The sequence below is a fragment of the Pongo abelii genome, chromosome 9 (genome assembly GCF_028885655.2).
Source record: "Pongo abelii isolate AG06213 chromosome 9, NHGRI_mPonAbe1-v2.0_pri, whole genome shotgun sequence".
NCBI lineage: Eukaryota > Metazoa > Chordata > Mammalia > Primates > Hominidae > Pongo > Pongo abelii.
The window spans coordinates 91,410,268-91,437,781 of record NC_071994.2 but is presented as its reverse complement, the minus strand read 5'-3'; the positions used below and the strand labels follow the sequence as shown (position 1 = coordinate 91,437,781).

At 35.2% G+C, this 27,514-nt stretch overlaps 1 protein-coding gene across 1 annotated transcript in view; it reads right to left on the bottom strand.

Annotated features, from left to right (window-relative positions):
* The window catches only part of TYR (tyrosinase), a 105,220-nt gene that overhangs the window by 5,106 nt on the left and 72,600 nt on the right, over nucleotides 1-27,514 (bottom strand). Inside the window, 1 exon segment of the mRNA XM_063728305.1 lies at nucleotides 5,569-5,750. Coding sequence (XP_063584375.1) covers nucleotides 5,569-5,750 — 182 coding nt within the window.

Below are 27,514 nucleotides of genomic sequence, written 5' to 3'. Positions count from 1 at the left end.
AATGGGACTGCAATACTTAGCTTAAATTGCTGTTAGTGGCTTCAATACATAGTACATTTAAAATGTCCAAAAAAAGGCAGGGTACATAGAGGCTACGTAATGAATATTTTCTTTTTTGTTAAAGGCTCGGCTCAAGTGCTTTCATAGCTTTTAAATACTATTTCCATGTTGGTCCTGTTCTCCAGCTTCTCTTATTATTGCTCCACTTCAATTCACTCCAAGTGGTCTCAATTTTTACTGTCACCAAGGGACTGTCTTTGAGACACTTTTATTTCTCAACATCCTTAAAATTTGGACTTTCTTTCTAAGCCATCTGCGTTTGAGCCCCAATAGTGCACCTTTTTGTTCTGTCCCAATGTTGTAATTTTTTGATCATCTTTCCCTATGTGAAGTCCTATTTTTCTTGTCATCCATTCTTTTCAGAATAATTATGTAGAGTTTTGTTTTATGCTCTATCATTTCCAAAGTGCGTTAACATGCCCATTTATTCACAAAACAAACACATGAACTAGTTAGGGGCCATTACTCTAATGAATTAGGAGTCTGCCTGGAGCGATTAAACTAGACAATGTATGTATAGCCCTTGGTACAATGTCTACCATATAGAAAACAATTTACAACTGCTGTTGATTCTTATCATGATAGAATGATAATTTCATCAATATTTCAACTAAATCAGCTTACAATATGAGTTTTTCTTTCCAAACTTGCTTTGACTGCTGACTCAGCTCCATTCTGTCTTCTGGATTCTCAAACTAGTTTCTTTGCTGCCTTGTGACATTTGGCACAAATGTCCATTTATTATAATTATATCTATTTATATGTGTCTTATTTTTCAAGCTTGTCACAAACTCTCAAGAGCAAGTATTATGTCTTACTTGTTTTATCTTTCTTCAATTCATTTATTAAAATATCACATATTCATTGAGATACACTACCTGTTGGCTGGGAGTTGGGGGGACTCTGTCTCATTTACCTTTTCACCCTCAGCACCTGGCAGGTAAACAAATCATTTCGAGAGTAATGTTGTTCTGATGAAGATACAAAGGGATCATGGAGAAAAGACTTCCTACATCTCTGTGAAGTCAGGGAAGGCACCCCAGAAGACTGTCCCACTGAGTAAAAGAATGAATTAGACTCTGAGCATATAATGTTGATGGCAATCCATCCTAGGCAGAAAGGAACAGCATGCACACAGGTATACACAGCCAAACAGAGCTATTGAACAAATTCATGAATGATAGAAGTGTCAACAAATTCCATTGGTAGAATGGGGCATTGCAGTTACTGTGAACATTGTTTCCCCTTCTCATTTTTGAAACCAAATTTCTAGGTCTTTTGTAATGTATGGGAAGAAGGAAGCTCTCAACAGAGAGTTTTTCTGCTACGTAGAAAGTAAGATTACATTTATCAACAACATTGAGGACATAACCCTTCTTTGCCAAAGATTTTTGGCCTCACCTTGTAAATGAGTTGTACATACAAGAAAATCACCTGCTACTCAATTTTCTGAAGAATCACTCAATTCAATTATAAGAGAAAAAGTTTGATAAATGGCAGACATCAGCTGCCTTTTTACAGAAACCACTTAAGTAATTATAAACATGAGTACCTGGATGATGAATAATAATCCCCTTGAACAAAATTATATCAAGAAATTTTAAATAATCTTTTAGTATGCTTAAAATTTAGGTATGAATAGAGATAAATTTTAAACTCCTTGAAAGTACAACAGAAGCAACAATATGGAAAAATTCATAAAATAGAAAATAGGCAATTGGTGTTACTTAGTTTAGCTGTTTTGTTTTGCTTTGTTTTTAGAGATGAGTCTTGCTGTGTTGCCCAAACTGGCCTCACACTCCTGGGCTTAAGAGAACCTCCTGCCTCAGCCTCCCGAGTATCTGCCATTGCTTATTTTAAAGTCAAACTTCTCTAAAATTAACTTTGTAAATTCAAAGCTGTGTGAAAATTAAAGAATTTCAAATAAATTGTTTCTTTAAGTTTAATTGGAAATAAATACCTTCAAGCCTCTAATATGACTCATTGAGCCTCTTCTCCCCTGGCTCATCCAGGAAATTTTGTTGCCTTTGTAGTAAAAAGTATCCATTTGGACACTAGGGAAGTAACAAAGAGGTGGAGCATATGTGTATAAGAAAATATAGGGGTTAAAGGGAACCCTCTTCTCTGTGCAGTGATGGAGTGATGAAGTTTTGGATTCAATATTTGACACTAGATTTGTAGTTTAAAATTAATCACTTTAACTTTTTGAGTCTCAATTTACTTACCTGTGAAACAGAATAATAATCACCCCTCCATGGGGTTTTAAAAATTAGCCGATTCAACAATTTATATGCTGATGTCTCTCACATTCGGATCTGAGGGCCAGACATCACTTTTGAGTTTCAGGCCTGTGTATCCAACTTTCCAAGGCACATTTACCTTGCCATCCCATATAACTGCATTTCACTGTATAACAAAACCATAAGCTTTCCTCCATGTCTTTCTTTGCTCCTGTTGTTATTATATGAGTGAATTGTACTACCATTCATCAGTTTCACAGGCCAGAAAGCATAAAGCCATTCCTAATCTCCTTCATCTGGTGTATAAATCATTTTCCAACTTCTGTAAATTTTGCCTTCAAAATAATATCAAATTAATCATGCTTTCTAGCTCCCTTACTGCCACCACCACTGCAACTTAAACTACCTTTACCTCTTCCTCAGACTCTTATAATAGCATTTTCACTGCCTTTCTGCATGTGCTTTCCAACTACTAAAATTTTTCTGCATACTGAAGCTGCAATAATCTTTTGAAAATTCAAATTTGATTATAACCTGCTTAAAATTTATCAGTGGCTTGCATTATTCTAACAATATGGCCCAAATTCATAACCATGTCCTCCTTTTCAACTAGTTAATTCTACCTGTCATATTGATGTCATCTGAAATATCACTTCATTGACCCCTGGAGTTAGACATATCTCTACATAAATGAGTTTTTAAGCAAATGGTTAAGATCTTTCTCTTCCATTGTAAACATTGTGAAGATAGAGACTATGTTGTTTACCATTGTATCCATAGTATCTAAGGCAATGTCTTATTCAATAAATGTGTATGTAAAGAATAAACAACTCAGTACAGACACATAAAAAAAAACCTGGTGTGATAGAATACTTATAGTGTTTTAAAATATATATCCAAAAGTGACCTGAATATTAAGAGGTGTGGCATTTTTCTAGAAAACTTCACTTATATTAGTTAAGAGAAATGACACTTCATGATAAATATTACTTGCACTCAAATTGATTTATTGATTTCAGTCAATACCAGATACAATGTGATGCTTAGAGAAGCTTGCAAAATAAATTCTGATCTTGGGGGTTTGGGGAAGAATAAAACCCAGGACAGGTTCATACATAGAAAAAAAATGCTATGTAACTATGAGAAAGGCATGAGTAAACATCACTATAAGTATAAAATGATTTTTACATCTGAGAGTTTGACAAATGGAGAAATAGAGTCAGAATTCAGGCAGAAACAATAGCATATTTAAAAGCATGAACCCCTGAAAGTCTAGCGTGTTTTGGAAATGGAATCAGAGACCAAATCATAAAATCCTAAATGGAAAATATTGGAAAAATAGTTACCAATAAGCTCCCATTTTTATGTGCTGTGGTTTTCATAGAAGAGAAGACATGTTACTTGAGACTTACAGGAAGCCCCTCCTCTTACCACACCTCCACCCTTTGCAAATTTCTCTTTCTTAGTGATCTTAAGATTTTCCAAAAACTGATCTCCTTTGTCAGCTGTGTTAGCATTTTGTCCATTGGCTACAGTCTTCAGATAAAGCATAAAAGTTCAATTAAACTCATATCTTCTCAATTAATCATCCCTCAAAGGGCAGAACAAGGTTGATAACCTATAGGCTCTCCTGTTAGCCCCAAATTGTGTATGTACTATACCATATACTAGGTAAGTGGCCTGGGAAAATCAATTTATACTCTTTATGACTCTGTTTCCTCATCTATGGAAAATAAAAAGAAATAATGATACCTACTTCATAGAGTAATTATGAAGATTTAAGGAAGTAATACATAGGGCACATTGAGAAGAGTTCCTGGCTAATAAAAAATACTTAATATGTGTTAACTATTATAAACTGGGTCAACTTATTTCCTTCATGTCCTTTTCCACTGTTCATACTACTCAAATAGAATAATTCAGCATTTCATAAATATGCTGTACATTTTCCACCTCTACTGTTCTTGCTATTCTCTTTGCTTAGCATATCCCCTGCCCTTTTCTATCTGCCACCTGCTTACTCATTCTCAAGGCCTTGTTTTCTCTTTTTAGGTCGAACCCTTCAAAAGTCATGGCTTTCTCTTCAGCATTGCTGTGGGATTTTCTTTATGACTCTTTTACTGCACATAACACAGCCTGATGTTTTTTGCTTCCTTGCACAATTGTCTTACTTCCACACTGGAGCTTCTTCAGGTATGAAACTATGCCAATCATGTATCACTGGATTCGAGCACAAGAGTGAGAGGGTTGAGTTTCATTCATTTGTTTGTTTTATTTATTTATTTATGTATTTATGTGTCATTATCAATGAATACAATGAAACATCAATGCTTGTTAAATACCTCCTACCCACAAGCCGCACTGTTTTTGATAATTAACCCTCATGCGTTAGGTGAATTACAGTGTGGTGAGATGAGGAGGACCTCCTAGAATTGAAATCTTGCTTCTCCACATTATTAGTGTTTGAGAAAGTCACTTAAATTCTCTGGGTATCAGTGTTCTCACCTTTATCTTGGAAGAATAAAACTTAACTCCTATATGGTTTCTTAATAATACATGTAAAGAATATGCATGTAGTGGACTTTCAGGTAGAAGGAAACACTACTATCTGTTCCTCATTTTGTCAAGAAGATACTGACATGGTTCTATGCAGGAAGATTATTTAGAGCCCAAATCTAATTCTAATCCTGGGGTTTTATATTGCTATCTTCATCATAGGGCAATAAACATTATAATAGCTATTATTATTAACTACACTTAAGTTCAAGATTTCTACAAATTTTCTTGGTAACCCTAGCAAGAAACTTCCAAAAATGATTCCAAAACTGCTGGTTGTTTACCCTGTGTTACACTGTACTAGGCTCACTAATGTATTATTCTCAATAATTCTTTAAGGTGTTCTGTCCCAGTATTTCAGGTGAATAAACTGAGATTCAGGAATTCAGAGCAAATTTCCCCAGATCACATTACAGTCAGTTGATAGAGTCATGTCTCAAAGCCTTTTTTTTTCTTCTTCTTCTGATTCTACTGCTCTTCCCATGGTTGCCATGTACAAAATGGCCTATGTTAAGCAAAATGACTATGACTTTAAAGATCCTCAGAATTTGACTCCTGTGATAATAAACTGGTAATAAATTAAGGATTATAATGCACTTTCAGGATTTAAAGTTTCAGGAATAACATTGTCGAAGCATAAAGTTTTGTGTTATCTCAAAATAAATTGGTAACACTAGATTCAGCAATTCCTCTGAAAGAAAGTAAACTTTACCTGAATCTTGTAGATATCTATAGTCATAGCCCAGATCTTTGGATGAAATAAAGAAATCACCATTTCTGTACAGTGGTATAAAAGGAACCATATAGGATTCCCGGTTATGTCCAATGGGTGCATTGGCTTCCGGATAAACTTCTTGAAGAGGACGGTGCCTTCGGAGCCACTGCTCAAAAATACTGCAGAGGAAAGTATTCAGACTAAGAAACGTATTGTGTATAAAAGAAACATTTGAAAATTTTTAAAGTAAAATAAGGCATATATTAAAATCTGGAGACATGGAAAGATGTTGAATATATTCTTTATACTTCAAAAATATTTCGTAAAGTATCAGTTTATTATTTCAGGCCTTGAAGTTCACTCATTTAAAATAAATATTGAGGCTGGCTTTGAAAAAATAATTTCTTAGCAGGTGAATAAAATTTACACATTGAGTTTTAACCTTCAGAATGCTGCAAAATAAAGGTAACTATTGGTTGAGTGACAATTGAGTCATAGTTGTAAATTAAATATATTCCCAAAGAAAGACCAGAGAAAGAACACATAAAACTAAATTGGAAACAGTGCTGGAATTTGATCATTTTTTTGGTTCTGGTGGGAGGCTTTAAATGATTTAAACATTCATGTTGTGATAGGTGAAGTGTGGGCTTAATGAGTCTTGATGGGAGACAGAGCTTACCTCCAATGACAATGGTTTAGATACTTAAACTTTGTTTCTCGGCTTTTTTTAAAGTTAGAGTATGACCATATGATAAATATTCTGCCAATCTGACATACTCATTCATGACTTCGAAACAGGAGATAGTGACACAAAGAAGCAGGGACAATCAGAAACCATCCTAGAAATGGGCAGTGGCAGTTGATATAACAATATTTAGTTTTCAGGGGCAGCAAAGCCAGATGTACCAGCAAAGGAATCCATTGCCCAGCAAGTGCCCTGTGTTCTATAGCATGGTTTTGGCAGCTATCTTAGCTGATGCCCTTCTTGCTTATTCTCACCTGTTTCTCAACCTGCTGCTCCATGATTTTGTGAGCTGCTCAATAGCCGCTCAGCAAATTCTTTTCCTACTTAAATCAGGCAGAGTTAGTTTCTGTTTCACGCAACTAAAAACTTTGACTGGAACAAAAACTAAAAACTTAAAGGACTGAAAAAAGTCCGGTAAGAATGGAGTAGAAACTCAAGTTGTAGGGTAATTTATAGTGAGGCATTAACAATATAACAAAGAGAATGGCTTTGCATTATCGAGTCCTATGACATAGAAGAAAGAACACAAGAGCTGGAGTTGCGGAACTCTTCTTGAGGCCTAGCTCTGTGTTTTCATCTGGCTGTATAACTCTAAGCAAATCACTGAACTTGGAGATTTAGCCTCCTCATCCCTAAAATAAGAGTAATAATATCTGTCCTACCTGTTTCCAATATGATAGTTTTTGTGAAAGTACTAAATAAGTAAGCTATCGTTACTTAGCTGTACATTTTAAGCTAGCAGGTCAAAGGATGGTACATGGTAGAAAAGGTGGTATTGAAAAAGAAGCGATAATGCTTCAAACAAAATGAATACAATTTTAGAAAACCATTTTCAACATTTTGAAGCACAATAACGAAGAGAACAAGGAAGCCAAATGGAAGAAATGGTAATCATTTTTTCCATGACAGAAAACAATTTTGTTTATTAGAGGATCTGAACTTGAAACACTACTTGTGGTCAAAGTTGGTTTTCAGTTGTGAATTTAGTGAGGAATTGGCGGTCCACTGATAAACACTAAAAATCTGGTCCATGCAAACCAAATGCTTTCTAAATTAGTTCAATTATTAAACGAATATTTACTGAGTATCTACTGTAGGTCAACTTACACAAAGAACTGTGTAAAAATCCGAGTTCTATAGGTTGTGACAGGGAAGATGTGTAAAATTGTATCTGTTTGATCTTTATTCTACAAAATGGAAATTATACTTATGTCATGAAGGTAATGTAAGGATTAATTAAAATAACACAAAATACACAGTTAAGTGCTTGCCAAATGGTACATAAAAGCTATTATCTTTCTCACAGCTCCTCTCTTCTCTTCTTCCCCCTCCTAAATATTATGATTATACTGGAAAAACTTTAAAATTGATGAGACATAACATATGCTGTATTAGAAATGCCAAAGCCTTGTATATGTGAGCAGTGCCTTTAGTGATGGTTATTATTCTGATAGGCAAAAGCGAGAAATTAGAAGATTTAAGAAGATTAGTTTTTCTGTGCTTCAGTTTCCTCAACTGAAGAGGTTAGAAACTGGGTTGACAATAAACCCCAAATTTTATTAAAGTCCTATGATTTTATAAACTAGTCCTTTTGTTTTAACTTTTATGGTTTTCTTCTCTTTACAAAAGCAGTACTTATTTGTTATGTAAAATAGAGAAAATACAAACAAAAAGGAGAAAAGAAAAAATCACATGTAATTGCTCTATGCTTTTGTTATATCTAGTTTTTAAAATATGCATCCGCAACACTCTACATGTATTTTACCAAAAAAGGAAATCACATTACAGATAATTTTTAGTAGACATTTTATTTGTACTAAACCATGTGTTTTCAATTGGTAAATTAATTTTTTAAAATGAGAAGGAGGCTGTCTGATAATCCCTCCACCACCCCTGTCAAATTTTGACTGATTTTGGAACAGCCTGATATACAATGAGCCACTAAATAAGGGCTTGAGGCAAAAATTGTACCTTTTGTCAATTGAGAAAAATTACTTCTATAGTTCAATTTATAAATAATCTTGTTTCTGCCATGAAATAAAAATTCTGTACCTAAGTAGGACAAGGACATCAATTCTCAGCACCAAAGATTTAATGGATGAAACCATTAATGTGCTCACCCACCTCATCAACCTTTTCAAATGAAGGTATTAATCTTGATTAAGTTCTTCACCAGTGATTCTCAACTTCAGTTAATTTCACCAAACCGTGACTAGAATAGCTCACATGGGAATATTAATGTTTAACTTAGATAATTACATTGACATTTGGGGAGGAGGGGGTAGTCATCTTTTTAGCAAAACTTAATTTGAACTGAATCTAGATAGTTTTTCTGAAAATCTGAGTAACAGTGAAATTCACAACAGAAAAATTAGAAAAATGTAAAGATGACCACAGATGGAAATATGGAAAGATGTGTTTTATAAATAAAAGCTGGCATGGGACCTCTGATTTCAGGTCTGACATGTAAAGACTCTGGTCACTCTTATCCTTAAAATAAGAAAAAAATTTAGACAAATTAATAATCAACAAATTTTCTTGGACCCATGAGAGAATTGAAGTTGCATGGCAAACTGCCATCCTCAAAAGTGGAGAGATGGGTTCATCCAGAGGCACATAGCTGAGATCTGCTTACCAGGGGCAGGAGCAGCTGGATTCCTAAAGTGGTAGGAACACTGAAACACTTTGATGAATGGCTGGAGACTGAGTCTAGACTAGTGATGATAGTGGGAAATTCCTGGGTGCTGTTGTCTTATGGGAACTTCCACATGTTTGGGGCTTTACCTCCAAGAACTCCACCAGGTTTTTATGGTGAAGACTTCAGAAAGATACTCTCCTTACTCTGTTACAGGGAGGAGGAGAGTGACCATTGTGAAATATGCCCAGGACATTCTCCATATCAAAGCCCTATGATCCAGGGGAAATTGTTAGAGCCTTAACCCAGTTTCAGGAAGAGAATTCCTTTCAGTCCATACTCTTTCAGTCTTCCTGTCTCACCTAAGGGGAAGTAAATATAAGCCACAGGGGTCAGAGTTTCAAGGAAATAAATCGAAATACTGCAACCAGGGAAGCAAATAGAGGGGCAGAGGCAAAAGAAGAAAAAGCTGTATTGTGAAGCCCCAATGCACTGGCCTACTAAGGGACTAAGATTTAATTAGAATATTTTGAACACTCCCCTCTCTCATACTTCACCAGCATCCAACAAATCTCCAGTGGATTGCAGCTAAAAGAGCTGAAATACATAAACTATCTCTGAGGAAGAGTTTGTAGGGAAACCCAAAACCAAGAATAGAGACAAAAACAAATACACTAGAGAAACTTGAGGCCTCTGATCTCAAAACTAAAACAACTACGACAAACACTTAAGCATTGTCCAACTCCTTGCCAGAGTAACATAAATTTGTACACTAAAAGCCCATTTACCTTAGTTTATCTTACCTAATGAAACATATATGGCTTTTAGTAAAAAATTACAAGGCATGGCAACAGAGAAGAAAAAAAAATCTGAAGAGATAAAGCAATCATTAGAATCATTTATATCATATTAGATATGATATAAATTTTGGAACTATGAGACATGAAATTTGAAATAATTTTGAATAATATCAATTTTAAATAACTATGCATAATATAAAATTAATATATTAGAATAACATTTCTAATAGAAAAAGTCAATCAGATGCAAAAAATCATGAATAATGTAAGCAGAAAGATGGAAACTCTAAGAAAAAATTGAAAGAAAGGCTAGAAATCAAAAACACTCCAGCAGTGTTGTATATATCACTAGCATTGATATGTCCAAGAAAAGAATCAGTGAGCTTGAGGCTAGGTTAGTAGAAACTTCCCAAACTGAAATGCAAAGAGAAAGAATAAAAAATAATTAAGAATTATGGGATAATTTCCAAAAAAATGTAACATATGCATAATTGGAATGCCAGAAGAAGAAAAAGTAGGCAGAACAGAAGAAATATTCTCCAATAAAGGGAACTGGATCTCCTTGATGAAACGGCAGGCTCTAGGGCTGGCATAAGAAATATACAAGATGTATGTTGAGCATCTTTCAGTGCCATAAAGTAAGGATATGTTCAAAGAAATGACAACCACCCACAATGTTAGAGATATGTCAAAGGGACAGAGTAGTCAACTGAAACCACTCCTAAAGGCCAAAGCTGGAAGAGTTTGAGTCACAAAATAAAGTCATATAAAATAAATATAGAGGAGTCTATACAGATATAATCTATAAATATATAAATTAATAAATGGAGAGAAATACATAAATCTATCATGTGAAAGAATTCAAATAATTATGTAGATACTCTGCCTTGAAGGTACTATATATAACTCCCCACTCACTAAGTATGGGATGCACACAGTGACTTCTTTTCAAAGAGTACAGTATCAAAACATGGTGAAATCATTTAACAGTTTGAAAAACTTGACCAACACTACCTCTGCCAGGTGATCAAGGTTAACATTCACAATGGTAAGTTATGTTAATAGCATGGCCCTTTTGGGGTGATAGAGGTGTGATAATTTCTCTCTACCCATCATAAGGGTCATGGCCAACACTCCTATAACAAAAGACAGATTAACAAGAGAAAAGCATAATAAATTATTTAATCAAAGTTTTATATGACGTGGGAGACTTCAGAAAAGAAGAGCCAAAGACGCAGGGAAAATTGTCTATTTTTATGCTTAGATTTTATGCTTATGGCCAGTGTTGCAGAAATTTGGATGAAAGAGTATGATATAATGGTAACAGACTGAGAGAAATAACCCAGTAAGCCCTGTCTGTTTGTATTCTTCTTGACCTCTCTTTGCAGCAGTCCCTCCTCCTACATAAAGCACAGGACCTTAGTAATGAAGGTTTTATGACCTACTATCAAACAACGTAGGTCAGAGTATTTCTTTATGGCCAGCTGCTACACAGAAAGGTGGGAGAAGATGATAGTAATATTTCTAGGGTTTATGGCTTGTTTTGAAAAGAAGGGTTCTAGTTTTTATGATCTTGGGGAACAGGGAGTTTAGTTTCTATGGTTTATTTCACAGGAGAAAGAGGGGCCAGAGACTTTGCTTCTGAAGAATTCCAATCTCCTTTACTTCAAAATACTCAGCGTCCCAAGGCACCATACTTTGGGGTACATTTTTGAGTCCCTATACACCTTTGATATGATGTGAAGAGAATGGTGCTTTACCTCTATGGTTGTCCATCCCAAAACACATAACCCAGTTTAATCATGAGAAAAAAATCAGACAAATATCAACTGTGGGACATTTTACAAAATACCTGAGCAGTACTCCTCAAAGTTGTGAAGGTCATCAAAAAACAAGGAAAGTCTTAAAAACTATAATAGGCAAGAGGAACCTAAGGAGACAGGATGATTAAATGTAATGTAGTATCCTGGGTGGGATCCTGAAGCAGAAGAAGATATTAGGTAACTACTAAGTAATCTAAATAAAGTATTGACTGTGGTTGATAATAATTGTATCAACATGGTTCATTAATGTTGACCAATGTTCCATACCAAGGGAAGAGGTTAATAATAGGGGAATTGGGTATGGAAAATGTTGGAACTCTCCGTTCTATCTTTGCAACATTTTTACCTATAAAATAATTATAAAATAAATATTTATTTAAAAAAAGAACAAACAAGGAAGCCTTAAGATAGTTGGATATTTGGGAACTGATTTGTTGTAACACATCTACCACCACGATGACCACACACCAAAAAAGTTACATACACAGATATAATAGAAGACCTTTTTATTTATTTATTCATTCATATATTTCAAAAATAAATGAATATATTTTAAACATCTATAATAAACTGGCTCTGTGCCCAGCATTGATGAAGTTTTCTGCCCTATAGTATTTGGAGTCTAGTGGTGGAGATAGACACTAACTAGCAATTTCAGAAATCAACCTATACTTATGGACTGGCAAATATGGAAGCATGTAATATGGTAACAGGATTTAATGGGGAAGCCTCATCTTGTCTGTGGCCTGAGGAAAAGTCTTTGATGGTGCATTCTTCAAGAGTTGAAGAATGACCGTTTAGAGAAATGGTAGAAGAATATTTCTGAAGAATAGAATGGAATTTGGAAAGAATGATTGGAAGTATGCGACAAATTCAAGGAACTAAAAATTGACCAAGATGTCTATAGGGATCAAGGAGCAAATAGCTCCAGATGAGTCTAGGAAGGTGAACTGAGGCCAAATCATGAAGGGTAGCAGAGGCCATGTTAGGGAGATTTGTGTTTTTTTCCTAAGAGTGGTAGAAAGTCACTGTTTGTATCTAGGATGGTGAATGATAACATGAACAGATTATCATTTGTAAAAGACCACACAGATTTCATTGTAGAGAAGGGACTGAGGAAGAGTAGGAGTTGGTGGATATGCAGGCATCAAGGGGGATAAAGAAATCAGTGAGAAAATTTGCATCCAGGAAAAAAGATGATGTCCGGAAATCCAAGCAGTTCAACTGAGGGACCAGGTACCACAGAAAATGCCTAGTTTTCTGGCTTATGCTATTGAGCAAAGTGTTTGTATTACCAGATACAGAAATCCCTGAAGAAGTGGAATATTAGGGGAGGATGTTGATGTCATGATTCTAGATGTGCTGTGCTGCAAGATGTTTTTGAGACATTTCAGTGGGGACGTCAGGTCATTCGCTAGATATCTGGGTCTGGATTTCAGAGTAAGATTAACTTTGGAAACACAAATTGAGAAGTCACCAACCTCTAGTTAATAATTGAAGCCATGGGAATAATGAGATAATGAAAATACAAGAGAATCTGGAGTTATTTTTCTTGGATATCATCTTTCTGAAAGGCCAGGACAGATGATGTGACAGTCACACTCTCTTTGAGAACTGCAGCTTGAGATGCCTCCAGCCACTCAAATTTCTAGTCACTCAAAATTTATTTAATTGCAGTTGTATAATAGCAAGGCCAGTGCATTCCTATATTTTTAATTCTTTTTTTATTATTTGTTTCTTCATGTAGTACTTGTTTTGAAGCAGTCACTTGTTAAAACAAACTTGTAATTTTTAAATGATAATAAACATTTCCATTTAAACTTAATCCAATAAAACTCTCTAAGCCTCAGTGTGCTCATTTATAGAAAGGGGATGGTACTATCTATTTTAATGTATTTATGAGAACAAAAATAAAATAAGGAAGTCAAATGTCAAGTAACAATAGTTAAGGATAAAATGAGACAAGATAAATGATTGGCTTAGTTCTGAAAAAGCAGTAATTTGTTTTCTTCCCTTTCAAACCCCTCATTTTACAGAGGCAAAATAAAATTTGAATCCAAAGGTCACAGTTAATGGTACAACCAATATTGGAATCAAGGGGTCTTGTCTACCACTCTGTTACTAATAATAGTAAATACCCTGTTCTCTGTGTGTTTACACAGGATGACAGGGGTGTTTCTGCAGTTGCAAGTATGCATATGCTTCTACCAAATTCTGATGTGTAGATTTTCTCTCTCTTGGAAGACGCTCTGCTTGACCTTCATCTTGAAATGTAAGCTGTTTATCCAACAGACACCTGCATTAATTAGCATTAAACACCTTAAGTGTTCCTTTTCTCAGAGGACTCAGGACTCACACACTCTATACTCAAGGAGCAGCAATGAATACATTACAAGATCAGGAAAGGATATGTATTAGCCTAAGAAATACAACGAAGGAGATAATGTGAAATCATACTTAAAAAAAAAGGCAGAGAGAGAGAAAGTAGTGAACAAAGTTGGTAAGGGACTGAGTTAAGATGAGAACCCAGTTCTTCTACTTCTTTCTCTGACACTTTAGTGTTCGCTATCTAGGTTTCTGTTCTTTCCTTCCTTTCTCTCCATGAGGAGGTTTTTGTTACTTTCCGACTAAGCTTTGAGCGATGCAGATGGAGGAGAATTTGTCAACAGGGTGGGAAAGGTACAGAAAACAGATGCTAGATTGTCAGTTAAACACGCTCCTTATTTCAGAAATTCAGGATCACAATCAATCTTTTTTCTTTCACTGTGAGGGAACAAGTCCACATAGAGGCAGAGGCATTGTTGTTTTCAAAGCAGGCACAAGTACGTTGGAGGAATATCAATGCTGCCAACCAGCTGAAGAATAACAGCTTTTTATCTTTTGTTTTCTCAGTGCTGTGCACACAGATTAGGTGCCAACTATTTACCCAATAATCTTGAGTTTATAATCTAACCCAGATGACAAAGTTAGCAATAATGCAATTTCTATAAAATAAACTCTTAATATATTGTTAAATCAAGTTTAGCTGAAAGTTGTCTCCTACATATTTTAAGTTCAGCCTAAAGGTTTCTCTGTACATTGTGAACTATAACCTAAATGGAGTTGTAAACAGACTATAGTCTATTCTTGTGCCAATCACAGAGTTTTGTCTAACCCAAGGTGGCCAGCTGTTCAAACCGTGTTCAAATAAGTCAAACACCAAGCTATAACCAATCTGACTGTTTCTGTACCTCACTTCCATTTTTTTAACGTTATTTTTCTTTTTCTGTGCATTCATCTTCTTCCACCATGTGGCTGTGCTAGAGAATCTGAGCCTACTCTAGCTCAGGAAGCTACCTGATTCATGAATTGTTCTTTGCTCAATTAAACTCTTTTAAATTTAATTTGGCTAAAGTTTTCCTTTAAATAATATCTTGCTTAATATTTTATTGATTCCATTTTACAGAAGAAAAAATTGAGTCAAAGAGTTTAAGAATTTGCCAATAGTAACTCAACTAGAAAGCAGTAGAAGATCTGGGGTTCCATTTTAGATTCCTGTGACTTTTATTATAACACCCAGCTGGCAGAGCTAGGACCAGAATCAAGGTGCTCTGTTCCAAGTTTAATGCTTTTCCAATAACATGCAAGAAATTAGTAATTTGGAATTAAAACAGAAAGGTGGGCAAGGCCTTCATGTTTTGTTCCAAGCATTAGCAGGCCTTTCAAAGCTATACACAGAAGTGAGAACTAGGCATCTTCTGATTTCACCTCACGTGACAAACAGACATTTGATTACAACATCTCTGAGTATGTAAGAAAGGGTGACGGCACAGTTGTGAAACACTAATAACAGTAGTCTAAATTAGACATATGATTTATCCTTGTAGAATTGAAACCCTTTTTTATTCACAGGCCATGAGGAGCCGTAGACCAGCACTGGCTTAGTAGGGTACAAGGCAGCAACAGATAAGTAGGTCAAAGAGGATGCCATGAACATGAGATTCTGGATCTGGGCCTAGATGTATCCATGATGACTAGCTTAGAACACCCTCCTGAGAAGGGCCACAGAGTACTTGGGAGGTGACTTTAAGAGTGCTGAAAGGGACCTAAACAGCTCACATTCACAACAGGCAGTGGAAGTGAGGGGAATTGGGGAAAGCAGTACAATATATCTTGTTATAAACATAGGAAGAACCTGCCAGATGAACATACAAGAAGGGAAAGTCCAATTTTCACAAGCACAAAGGCTTATACAAGGCATCCTAACTTTGGCCTTGGGATGTGGGAGCAAGAAGAGAAGTCAGAAATACAAAACCTCCTCATAAGAAACCTTGTTTCAAATTCCTGTTATTGATTTTTGTGAGGAGAGAGAAGATAATCTCTGGAAGTCTCAGTTTACTCATCTGTAGAATGTGGATAATAACAAACTTCGAAGAGCTGTGAGACATAAATGAGATGAGGTACACTAAGGACAGTGCTTAATATGCAGTGACGTTACTTGTGGCTATTATACTTGCACAGAGCAGAAACCATTAGTTCTACAGCTTAATACAGGAGCCAATTAAATTTCCTTAGAAAAGACATTTTAAATATTTGCTATTTGTTCTCTCATCCAAGTACTAACCAGGCTAGACCCTGCTTAGCTTTCAAGAAATTGGTACGCCTATGGTATAGACATAGGCAAATTTTTGCTATTTGTGAATTATGGTGTACCACAAATAAAAGAGTTGTCCTAAAAATTAATTCAATAGGTCTATGAATTTTATTTCTTATTTTAAAATTTAAAAAGAGAATCATACAATCTAAAGGTTAGCCTCACAGATTCTGGAGCTAGATGATTGTGATACTTAATAATTCTGCAAACTGGGGCAAGCTACTTAACTTCATGTGCTCCACTCTTCTTTTCAGTGAAGTGGGGATTATAACATATTATGAGCTAAACTGTGTCTATGTAAAATTCAAATGTTTAAGTCCTAATTCCTAATACTTCAGAATGTTACTTTATTTGGAGATAAGATCTTTAAAGAGATAATTAAGTTGAAATGAAGACATTAGTAGGCCAGAATCCAATAGGAATGAAGTGCTTAGAAGAAGAGGAAATTTGAGCATGGGCAGGGACAGAGAGGAGACTATGTGAAGACACAGGAAAAAGATGGCCATTTACAAGTCAAGGGAAGAAGCCTTAAAAGAAGCCAACTCTGGTGACGCTTTGATCTCAGAATTTAATTTTCCAGAATTGTGAGAAAAGAAAAATTCTGTTGTTTAAGCTACCCAGTCTGTGGCACAGGTATACCACATTTTATTGCAATTCAATTTATTGCTTTATGCGGATATTACATTGTTTACAAATTGAAGGTTGTGGCAGCCCCACATTGCAGAAGTCTCTCAGTGACATTTTTCCAACAGCATGTGTTCGCGTCATGTCTCTGTCACAGTTTGGTAATTCTCACAATATTTCAAACTTTTTCAATATTACTAAATCTCTTATTATGATCTGTGATCAGTGATTTTTGATGTCACTCTTGTAATTGTTTTGGGGTGCCACAAACCACATCCATATACGATGGTGAAGTTTTGTATATGTTCTGACTGCTCCACCTGCAGGCCATCCTCCTTCCCTCACGCCTCCATCACCAACAGTCCTCCTCCCTCTCTTCAGGCCTCCCTATTCTCTGGCACATAGAAATATTGAAATTAGGTCAATTAATATATAGGCCCTACGGTGGCCTATAAATGTTCAATTGAAAGGAAGAGTCACTTTAAATCAAGAGGTAGGAATAATTACCTAGAGGTAAGAATAATATTAGATAAATATTAGAGATAAGAATAATAATGAGGAAAGCATGTCCAAAGCCAACATAGCTAGGCCTTTTATGTGAAATACAGTCAAGCTGTAAATGCAAAAGAAAAATTCTTGAAGGAAATTAAAAGTGCTACTCCAGTGAACACATAAATGATAAGAAAGTGAAACAGCCTTATTGCCAATATGGAGAAAGTTTTAGTGGTTTGGATAGAAGATCAAACCAGCTACAAACTTCCCTTAAGCTAAAGCCTAATCCAGAGCAAGGCCCCAGCTCTCTTCAATTTTATGAGTCGTGAGAGCAGTGAGGAAGTTGAAGAAGAAAAGTTTGAATCTGGCAGTTGTTCAAGAGTTTTAAGAAAAGAGCCCATTTTCATAAAATAAAAGTGCCAGGTGAAGCAATAAGTTCTGATGGAAAAGCTGTAGAAAATTAACCAGAAGATCTTGCTAAGATAATAGATGAAAGGCATTACACAAAACAAACAATTTTCAAGGTAGACAAATTGCCTTCTATTGGAAGATGCCATCTAGGACTTTCTTAGCTAGAAAGAACTCAATGCCTGGCTTTAAAGCTTCAAAGGATAGGCTAACTCTCTTGTTAGGAGCTAAGGCAGCTGGTGAGTTTAAGTTGAAGCCAGTGCTTATTTAGTTGAAGCCATTCCAAAAGTCCAAAGGCCATCAAAAACACTAAATCTACTCTGCCTGTGCTCTGTAAATAGAACAATGTTTAGATGACAGCACATCTGTTTATACCATGATTTACTGAATGTTTCAAGTCCACTGTTGAGACCTACTCCTTAAAAAAAAAAAAAAGATTTCATTCAAAATATTACTGCACATTGACAAGGTCACCCAACAGCTCTGATGGAGATACACAAGGAGATGAATATTGCTTTCATTCCTGCCTGCACAACATCCATTCAGCAGCCCATGGATTAAGGAGTAATTTTGACTTTCAATTGTTATTATTTAAGAAATACATGCCATAAGGGTATAGCCGACATAGAGTGATTCCTCTGATGAATTTGAGCAAAATGAATAGAAAACTTTTTGGAAGGGATTACCTATTTAGATACAATTAAGAACATTAATTTTCATGGGAGGTGGCCAAAATATCAACATTAATAGAGTGTAGAAGTTGAATCCAAACCACATGGATGACTTTGAGGGGGTTCAAGATTTCAGTGGATAAAGTTACTGCAGATGTGGGGGAAATTGCAAGAGAACTGGAGTACAAGTAGAGCCTGAAGATGGAAACAAATTATTCAATCCCATAATAAAATTTGAATGAATGAGGGGTTGCATCTTATGGATGAGCAAAGAAAATGGTTTCTTGAGATGAAACTTATTTCTGGTGAAGATGCTCTGAACACTGTTGAGCTGACAACAGAGTACTTAGAATATTCTATAAACTTATCTAATAAAGCACCAGCAGGGTTTGAGAGGATTGACTCCATATTTGCAAGAAGTTCTACTGTGGGCAAAATGCTATCAAACAGCATCACATGCTACAAGAATATATTTTTTGAAAGGAAGAGCCAATCAATGTAGCAAACTCTGTTTTTTTCTTTCTTTAAGAAATTGTTGCATCCACTCCACACTTCAGCAGCCATCACCCTGATTGGTCAGCAACCATCAACCTGCTAGACCTACCAGAGGTCTGACCTACCAGAAAAAAGATCACAACTTGCTGAAGGTTCAGAATATTCTTAGCATTTTTCAGCATAAAGTATTTTTAACATAAGGTATGTACATTTTATTCTTAGGCATAATGTTATTGCACCATAAATATACTACAATATAGTGTAAATATAACTTTTCATGTGCACTGGGAAATCAAAATATTAATGTGACTAACTTTATTAGAATGTTTGTTTTATTGTGGTGGTCTGAAGCCAAACCTTCCATATCTTAGAGTTATGCTTGCACTGTATTATGGAAGCCCTAATAAACCAATAGATAATAGTACTTACTACAAGGGATTGTTTTTAGCATTAACTGAATTAATGTATGTAAAATCAATTAGAGTAACGTGTAGCATAGAGTAAGTATTGATGTTATTATAATTGTTATTAAAATTATAAATACTTTGTTTTGGGATTTTTCTTCCTTAGGGGTTCTTTAAACTTTTATATTCTCCTACATCTTTTGCCCCTTTAAGATTAGCTCAATGGCTACATCTATGAAAACTTTTAAGAGTTGACATTTTCCTCCTTTGATTATCACATTTGTCATATTGCATTGCAGTTATTTCATCATGCGTAATTTTTTGCCTATATGGGAAATTCGCTGAAAGCAATGATATTGCCTTATTGGTCATTATATGTCCTGTGTCCATTACAGTGCCTGCCAGTTAAAAACAATATGAATTCAACCAGGAGATTGAATTCATATTATTTATAAAGTCTCATAAACCATATATATAAAATACATAGGAATTGTGTATTTTTCTCTGGAGAGTCCAAAATTTTTTCAAATTGTTTAAGATTAAATTATTTAAGATTAAATTCTTTAAATTATTCAAATTATTTAAACATTTTATGAATCACTAATTTAGTGTTTAGATATCAGAACTTGGAGAAGAAAGGATCTAAGAAACGTTGATGACTTTGGATTGAATCTTGGTAGATTGCATCATTCACTAATCCCCATCAGTTAGGACAGTGCCTGGCATGTAATAAGCATTGCACTGAGTGCTGGAAATAGAAAGCCAAATGAGGAAAGGTGCTTGTCTTACAAAGAGCTAAAGTCTGGTCAATAACTCAGCACAGTACAGTGTGAATGCCAGCAGAGAAGGGCCCTTCATGCCTTGGGAAAAAAGAGAAAGATGAATTAGTGTCCGCTTGGATGAGGGTTGAGTGGTGTCAGTCAAGGTGCCCCTTTGGTGACACTTGAACTTAAGTTTTAAAAAATGAATAGCAGAGATCTAGGCAAAGTAATAAGATGGAAAAAAGCACTCTAGGAGGAGTAAAGCACAAGCATGAAGGAACAGAAGTATGCTTCTGGGACCCTGCAAGTAGATCAGATGGATTGAAAGGAAGGATATTATGTGGATATCTGTAGGTATATGTGGTTTAACACAGATACTGTAGGGTTTGCATGAAAGGTAATTAGTCAATATTAGTTTAAAAGCTGTGAGGAGCCATTGGAGGATTTTAAGCCATGCAGTGACATAATTGTGCCTAGTTACTGTATAATTCAACGGACCAACAGCTGAGTTTGGGAGCTCAAAGAGAGCAACATGGTAGTAGACAGACAGCCTACTCTTACTGGGAAAAACTTGGAGCATCTATCTGGGTTTGAAATAATAGCGTCCCAGGAGCTCTATTTCCTCCTGATTCCTGGCTAATGATGAAACACATTTGAGGAGTGTCTGGAAATTTTCACTGAAAAACAGCCCCTTTAAGAGAACTCCACACTTTAAGAGTAGAGATTGTCAGGAATAAATAGCTTCAAATGAAAATCCTGTTATACAGCTAAGAAATTCAACTGTGGCCAATCTCAATTAACTACAATTTTAAGTATATAGTCTAGAAGTTCTTAACTTAGTTGAAAAAAGGGGAAACAAACCCTTGGGGAATCAGTAAGGCAGTTAAAATCAGATTAAAATACTTAAACTAACAACGAAACTTGGAGAAACTCAGTATAAGAACCAAAAAGGCCTAAATAATTAAAAGTTTAAGAAAGAAAGGCAGTTTCAGTGTTTTTTTTCTCTCCTTTTCCAAAAAACATTTAAGTATATCATTAAGTAGCGGGCACCCTGCTATGAACAATTCAATGTGCACCCAGGATTGAGAGACACTGCATTAGGCAGAACTTGCACTCCAATAAAATGAGCCAGGCCACACTGGCCACAGTAGTCAAGATGAATCTAGAAAATGTCTCCTAACAGACCTCCAGACAATGCTGTGTGTAAATGGGAGGTCTGCTATTCACTTGGCTTTCAATAGGAATTACTGATGGGCCTTCAAAGCCTCACCCCTCTTACCTGTGAAGTGGTGATAACAAAACTTACCTTACTCCCTTCACTGAGTTGTCCATTTATTTATTCAATAAATATTCTATCATGTTAAGAATCATGACATGTCAAGCTCCAGTGATGTAGAAGCATAGTCCCCAACCTCATTGATCTCCCTCCATGTTGTAACAAACGCATACATAAAGTGTTAAGGCAATGTAAATGATGCTCTTAAAGATGTGTATAAAGCCTATGGGATTACAGCAGGACCAGCTAACCAGATGTGGAAACGAGAAAGTGGTATTTAAATTGGTTGAGTAAATTATGGGAAAGGTATCACATAGAATGTGTAGACTGACAGGGACCCTGGGCACTGATGTAATTGAAAAATAAAAGTGATCTGGTGTGGGATGCAATGTAGAGCAGTGCGGGATCAACAAGAAGTGAGCCCAGAAAGGTGGAGGTGGGTCACACTGTGAAAGGCCTTATGCATATCAGGGTGGGGAGTCTGGGCTTGATCCCAAGGGTTAACTTGAACCTAAGTACTTTAGATAAGAAGTAACCATTCCTGGACTTTAATTTTAGAACTATGATTATAATGGATGTGTGTATTATATTAAATTATAATCAATCAAAATATAATACTTCTGTTTAGTGGAGATCATAGTATGCCAGGGGAGCAGTAGTGACTAAGATAACTTCTACATATGACAAATAGCTATTGCTTTTATTAAGATGGCTATGCTGCCTCTCTTTCTTCCAAAATTTCTCTTCATTTAACATAAATTATTGTTCTACTATTCTTCACTAGAGTGATGCTTCTGAGGCTCCTAGAATAATAAAAAATGACTGATTGCTTCAGTAATAATTTCAATTTATTGGATGACAGTCATGCATCCAGTGCTATGCTGAGAATTTTGATATATATATATATATATCATATTTATTTCTCCAACAATACTGCAAGAAATGTATTAGTAATGGTAGCAGTAGTGAGAGTTAGCTCATATACCACTGTATGCCAGGTATTATTCAAAGCACTTCACATACAGGAACTCATTTGAACCTCAGAACAACCCTATGAGGTATGTTATATTTGTATTTTACAGATGAGAAAACTGGAGGACAAAAGGGATATAAAACTTGCCTAAGGTTATACAGCCAGTAAGTGTGAAGTGGCAGAATCAACATTTGAAACGTGCAGTCTAAATATGATAAGTGTTCTTAGCCTTAATGAGGTATTTGTACAAAAGTACTCCCATTAAAATACATATAAAAATAGGCAAACAAACAAAAAGTGAGGGTTTAGGCAACTTTCCTCTATTTAGTTAGTAAATGGAGCAGTAGGAATCAAACATGAGTCTTTTGTACTTGGCACTTTCCAGGACACCAAGTGCTTCCAATTGTGTATTCTGCATACACACATACACACACACACACACATACACACAGTAAGCCTATATGACTTGCACATTTTCTAAGTTAATCAGGAAAAAGAAAAACATTGAAAAAGATCTTTGAGTGGAAAACTATGTGACATTTTACATTAGAAATAAAAACTTCATCTGTTCACTGCTATGTCCATAGAAAGGAGAATCGTGCCTGTACACAGTTGATAATAAATATTTGATAAGTAACTATCCCAGAGGGTTTTCAGAATGTATCCCCTGGGAATGAGGAGAATATATTATGTTTCTTTAAAACATATATTCAGAAAATAGATACTAACAAGCTATTACCTACAGGCAAGTACAGGAAATGTATGTAGTAAAATGGGAGATGAAAAGCTTCAGAAAGCAGAGTCCTTCCCTTAAGGAATTTTCAGGGAAGAAAGCCACTTAAACCATTTATATCTATTTTGTCTCTTTTTATATCTTTAATCATTTATATGATTTTTATATCTTCAGTCAAAGACCAAGAACTTGTATCTGATGGAGAAAGGTGTCTTCAAGTGCTATAAAGTAAAAGTCATTATTCAAGGTAATAACAGTTAAGTAAGTTCAAAGTGAGCATATGTAGTACAGGCACACTTTCACATAGCCAACACTCTTGTCATAGCACACAATACTTTCTGGTTTCCAACATCCTCACTGAAATATTCCCAGTACTATATCCCTAAGCCCTAAGCATCAACTTTCATGTGACATTAATAGCCTTACTGCTCTCCCCCTACTGTGGTAGATTTCACTTGATTCTGAGAATTACAGTGGAAAAGTTTATCATATATCTACTATCTGTACAGATATAGAACTCCTTTATTTTGAATGACAAGTCTTTCCCCCAGACAAAAGGATATCATTCCTGTTCTGCATAAGGCCCTTCAGACACAAACTGTAACACTTGTAGCCTCCCCAGTAATTGACATGGTTTGGTAGGAATCCAGAGGAATTATTCTTTATGTAATAATCTACATGATAATCTTCATGTAATAACCTACATGATAATCTGCATATGAACAGGCAAGGTTTCCACCTCTGCTTCAGAAAATGAGAAAAATGAGTGCTTAGTTTGGTGCTTATAGACTAAAACAATAGTAGAAAAGTGGGCAGCAAGAACAAAATAGCAAAAATCTGTGGGTATCAGCCCAAAGTATTTGAATTTATTCTGTATGTAATATATATGCAATGGAAGACTATTGCCATTTGAAGAGTGGAATTGTGTGAAAAAATAGTGCATAGAAAGAATTATATGGAGGTGTTATGCAGATTGGATTTTGTTGTTGTTGTTGTTGTTGGAGAGATTAGAGGCAGGGGACCAATACATATGATGGGGCTAAGTACCTATGGCCCATACTAAATGTAAGAAAAATCAGAGGTAATATCTGTAGATAAGACAAGAAAGCAAAGAAAGTAAAAAATATGTGAACACAGAGATGCCATCTAAAAGAAGCAAAATTCTCTGTGAATTATCTATGAACTCAAATGCTTCTTTCCAAAGAACAGCAAATATTCTATGCATGACTAAGAGTATTTATGGTTTACAATTATAGAAATATACAGAACACCAATACACAAATAATTTATCCAATAATAAAACTAATATCATTGGCAATTTAGATAAGAAAAAGCATGATGTGTTAAAGTCTAGCCTAATGAACAAAGAAGATAATGTAAAACATTCTTCAGAGAGCAAATTCAACTGAAGCTGACAACCTGACATCTTAATCACAACAAATGATCTGGACTGCTGGAGGAAGGACCCCAAGAAAAGATCGATCAAGTGCTAAAAAACAGACTATTTTCTTTGCGTTTTGCCCAAAAATAGTAGTTAGATATCCTCCCGTGTACTTACCATTTATTTCCTTCTCCAGCCAAAATTTTTATTTACCTAGTATTTCTTAGCTTTTTTTCCTTTTCTACTCTTCTAATCCTCTATTCCATTTGGAAAAATTGACAAACTAAAGTATGTCTTAAAAAAGCTAGTGATCTGAGCATCAGTCGATCTGGAGTTAAAAATATTAATTGCCACTTTCAAGAAAGGAAAAACTGATTATTTTATTTTTATTAAATCTCCACTATGGAAAGGGAGATAACATGGAGGAAAGGATTCCTATTTCTTCTGCTAACAAACAATTTGTGGAAGAGTGAGAGACTAGTGAAACCCCCTCTGAGAACAAACAAATAACAGAGGGTAGAACATCAAAGGAGAAAACTCAGAAACATCTCAAGAAGACTCCAGAATATAAACCAAATGGACTTGTGATAGTGAAAATTTTGAAATTTCTATTAAAATCCCAAGTTGATTACTTATTATCTATTTTCTCCGAGTGATTAGTAGTAAAATTCATGAAATGAGAAAGGCCCAGTTAAGAAAAATCAAGGGTAGTAGGAGCTATGAAGACATATTTCACTCCACAGCCAAGTGGTGAAGGCAGGGGAATTCTGAGGGGTGGAGTGATTGTGACAACTCTTACCAGCAAGCTCCTCCTTGGGCCCGTCTGACAAAGCTTATCCTTTTATCAAAGGTCAAAGGAGTAAACTCCTTGTTTGAAGGCTTTTCCCTACTCACTTATATATCCTTGGACAGTGAGAATAATTGTTTTTATCTCCCATATCCCTGAGTTCTTATGATTTGCTTATTTACTTTTAAAAGCATCAGTGAAGGTCCAATTTATCATTGTTTGTTGTTGTGCCCAAAACATTTGAGAATCTGTAATTGTTTAGAAGTTGTTATTAGGTATACTCACTGAAAAAATATGAGCGTCTCAGAGGCCTGATTACCTAATGGGCTTAGACTCAAAACTGACGTAACTATCAATAAAGCTTAAAAGAATTAAGTGTGCACTAAATACATAGATATCATTTACTGAGAAGAAAAGGAAAAGTGAACAGATTTCCTTGAAGGAGTGGAAGAGAAATGGCACTTAAGAAAAGCAGTTTTCCTTACAAAGGAGAGAGGAGAGTTCTTAGATATATAAATAACATATTAGACACTTCACAAATATTAGGGCTTGAAAGAACACTGCTCATCCATGTCCCTGCAAAGGACATGATCTCGGTTTTTTTTTGTTTGTTTGGCTGCATAGTATTCCACGGTGTATATGTAACACATTTTCTTTATTCAGTCTATCATTGATGAACATTTAGGTTGATTCCATGTCTTCGCTATTGTGAATAATGCTACAATGAACATATGCGTGCATGTTTCTTTATAATAGAATGATTTATATTTCTTTGGGTATATACTCAGTAATAGAATTGCTGGGTCGAATGGTATTTCCGTCTTTAGGTCTTCAAGAGATTGCCACACTCTCTTCCACAATGGTTGAACTAATTTATACTTCAACCAACAGGTACAACAAACTCCCATGACGTAAGTTTACCTATGTAATCAACCTGCACATGTACCCCTGAACTTAAATAAAAGTTAAAAAAAAAATACTGTCATCTAATCCAAGGGTTGATAAATAAGTCATCTAGAGTCCGTGAAATATTTGAGGACTTGCCACCCAAATGGACTTCGGAGACTTTACCCCAATCACAATTAGAGCAGTTCTACTTGTATCTGTTTTACATGCTGAAATGACATTCAGTGTAGGAATTTTTTTTAAACAAGGGTTTCTGGATTTCCACTTCTGGATTGGCAGTGGGAGAAGCTTCACGGACCTTCTCCTTTGCAAAATAAGCGTAACTAGTAACAATTATGTAAAAATAATACTCCCCCACTTAAAGTCTCTAGAAGTTATTCTAAGGGTACACAGAAAAGGCTGAAACATTTGTTCAAGAAAGTCTACTAAAACATTAAGAGCAGTGAGGCTCTGTGGCATTTGAATCATGATCTTCTAACTTCCTCTCACTTGACAGAGATTGTGTTGAATTTATAGACTAACTTAGAAAGTATTGTCATGTTAATGATAGTTAAGTCTTCCAATTTGTGAACAAGGGAGGTCTTCCTGTTATTTTATTCAGATCTTTATTAATTTCTTTCAATAGTGTTTTACAGTTTTCAGTATATAAGTCTTGCCCTGATTTGGTTAGAATTATTCCTAAGTATTCTATTCTTTCTGATATTACTGAAATTGTTTTCTTAATTTCCTTTTCAGTTTGTTTATTGCTAATGTTTAGAAATACAACTGATTTTTATATATTGATTTTGTATCTTGCAATTTTCCTAAACTCGTTCAAACTGTTTATTTGTAGATTCTTTATGATTTAAGACACTATTATCTGCAGAAATAGTTTTAATTTTTCCTTTCCGGTGTGGACAATTTTTATTCTTTGTCATGCCTAATGGCCCTGGCTTAAACCTTCAATACAATGTTAAACAGAAGTAGTCTAAGCAAACATCTTTGCCTTGTTCTTTACATTAGGAAAATTATTTGAGTTATTTTTCAGTTTTTAGTAAGTGAGTATGATGTGTTACCTGTGGCTTTTTCATAGTTGTTATTTATCAAAATGAGAAAGCTCTTTTTTATTCCTAGCTTGATGCATGTTTGTTTTTTAAATCATGAAAGGTACTATCTTTTTCTGCACCTATTGAGATGACCATGGGTTTTTATTTTCTGTTTATTATATTAATGTGGTATAATAAATTTATTGATTTTAATATGTTGAGCCACCTTTGTATTCCTCAAATAAATCCAATTTGGCTTTGACATAAATATTTGTATATGCTGCTGGGCAGTTTTTCAGTATTTTGCTTAGAATTTTTTTTCCATTTATATTTGCAAGTGTTATTGTGCTGTAGTTTTCTCTTGTGATGGT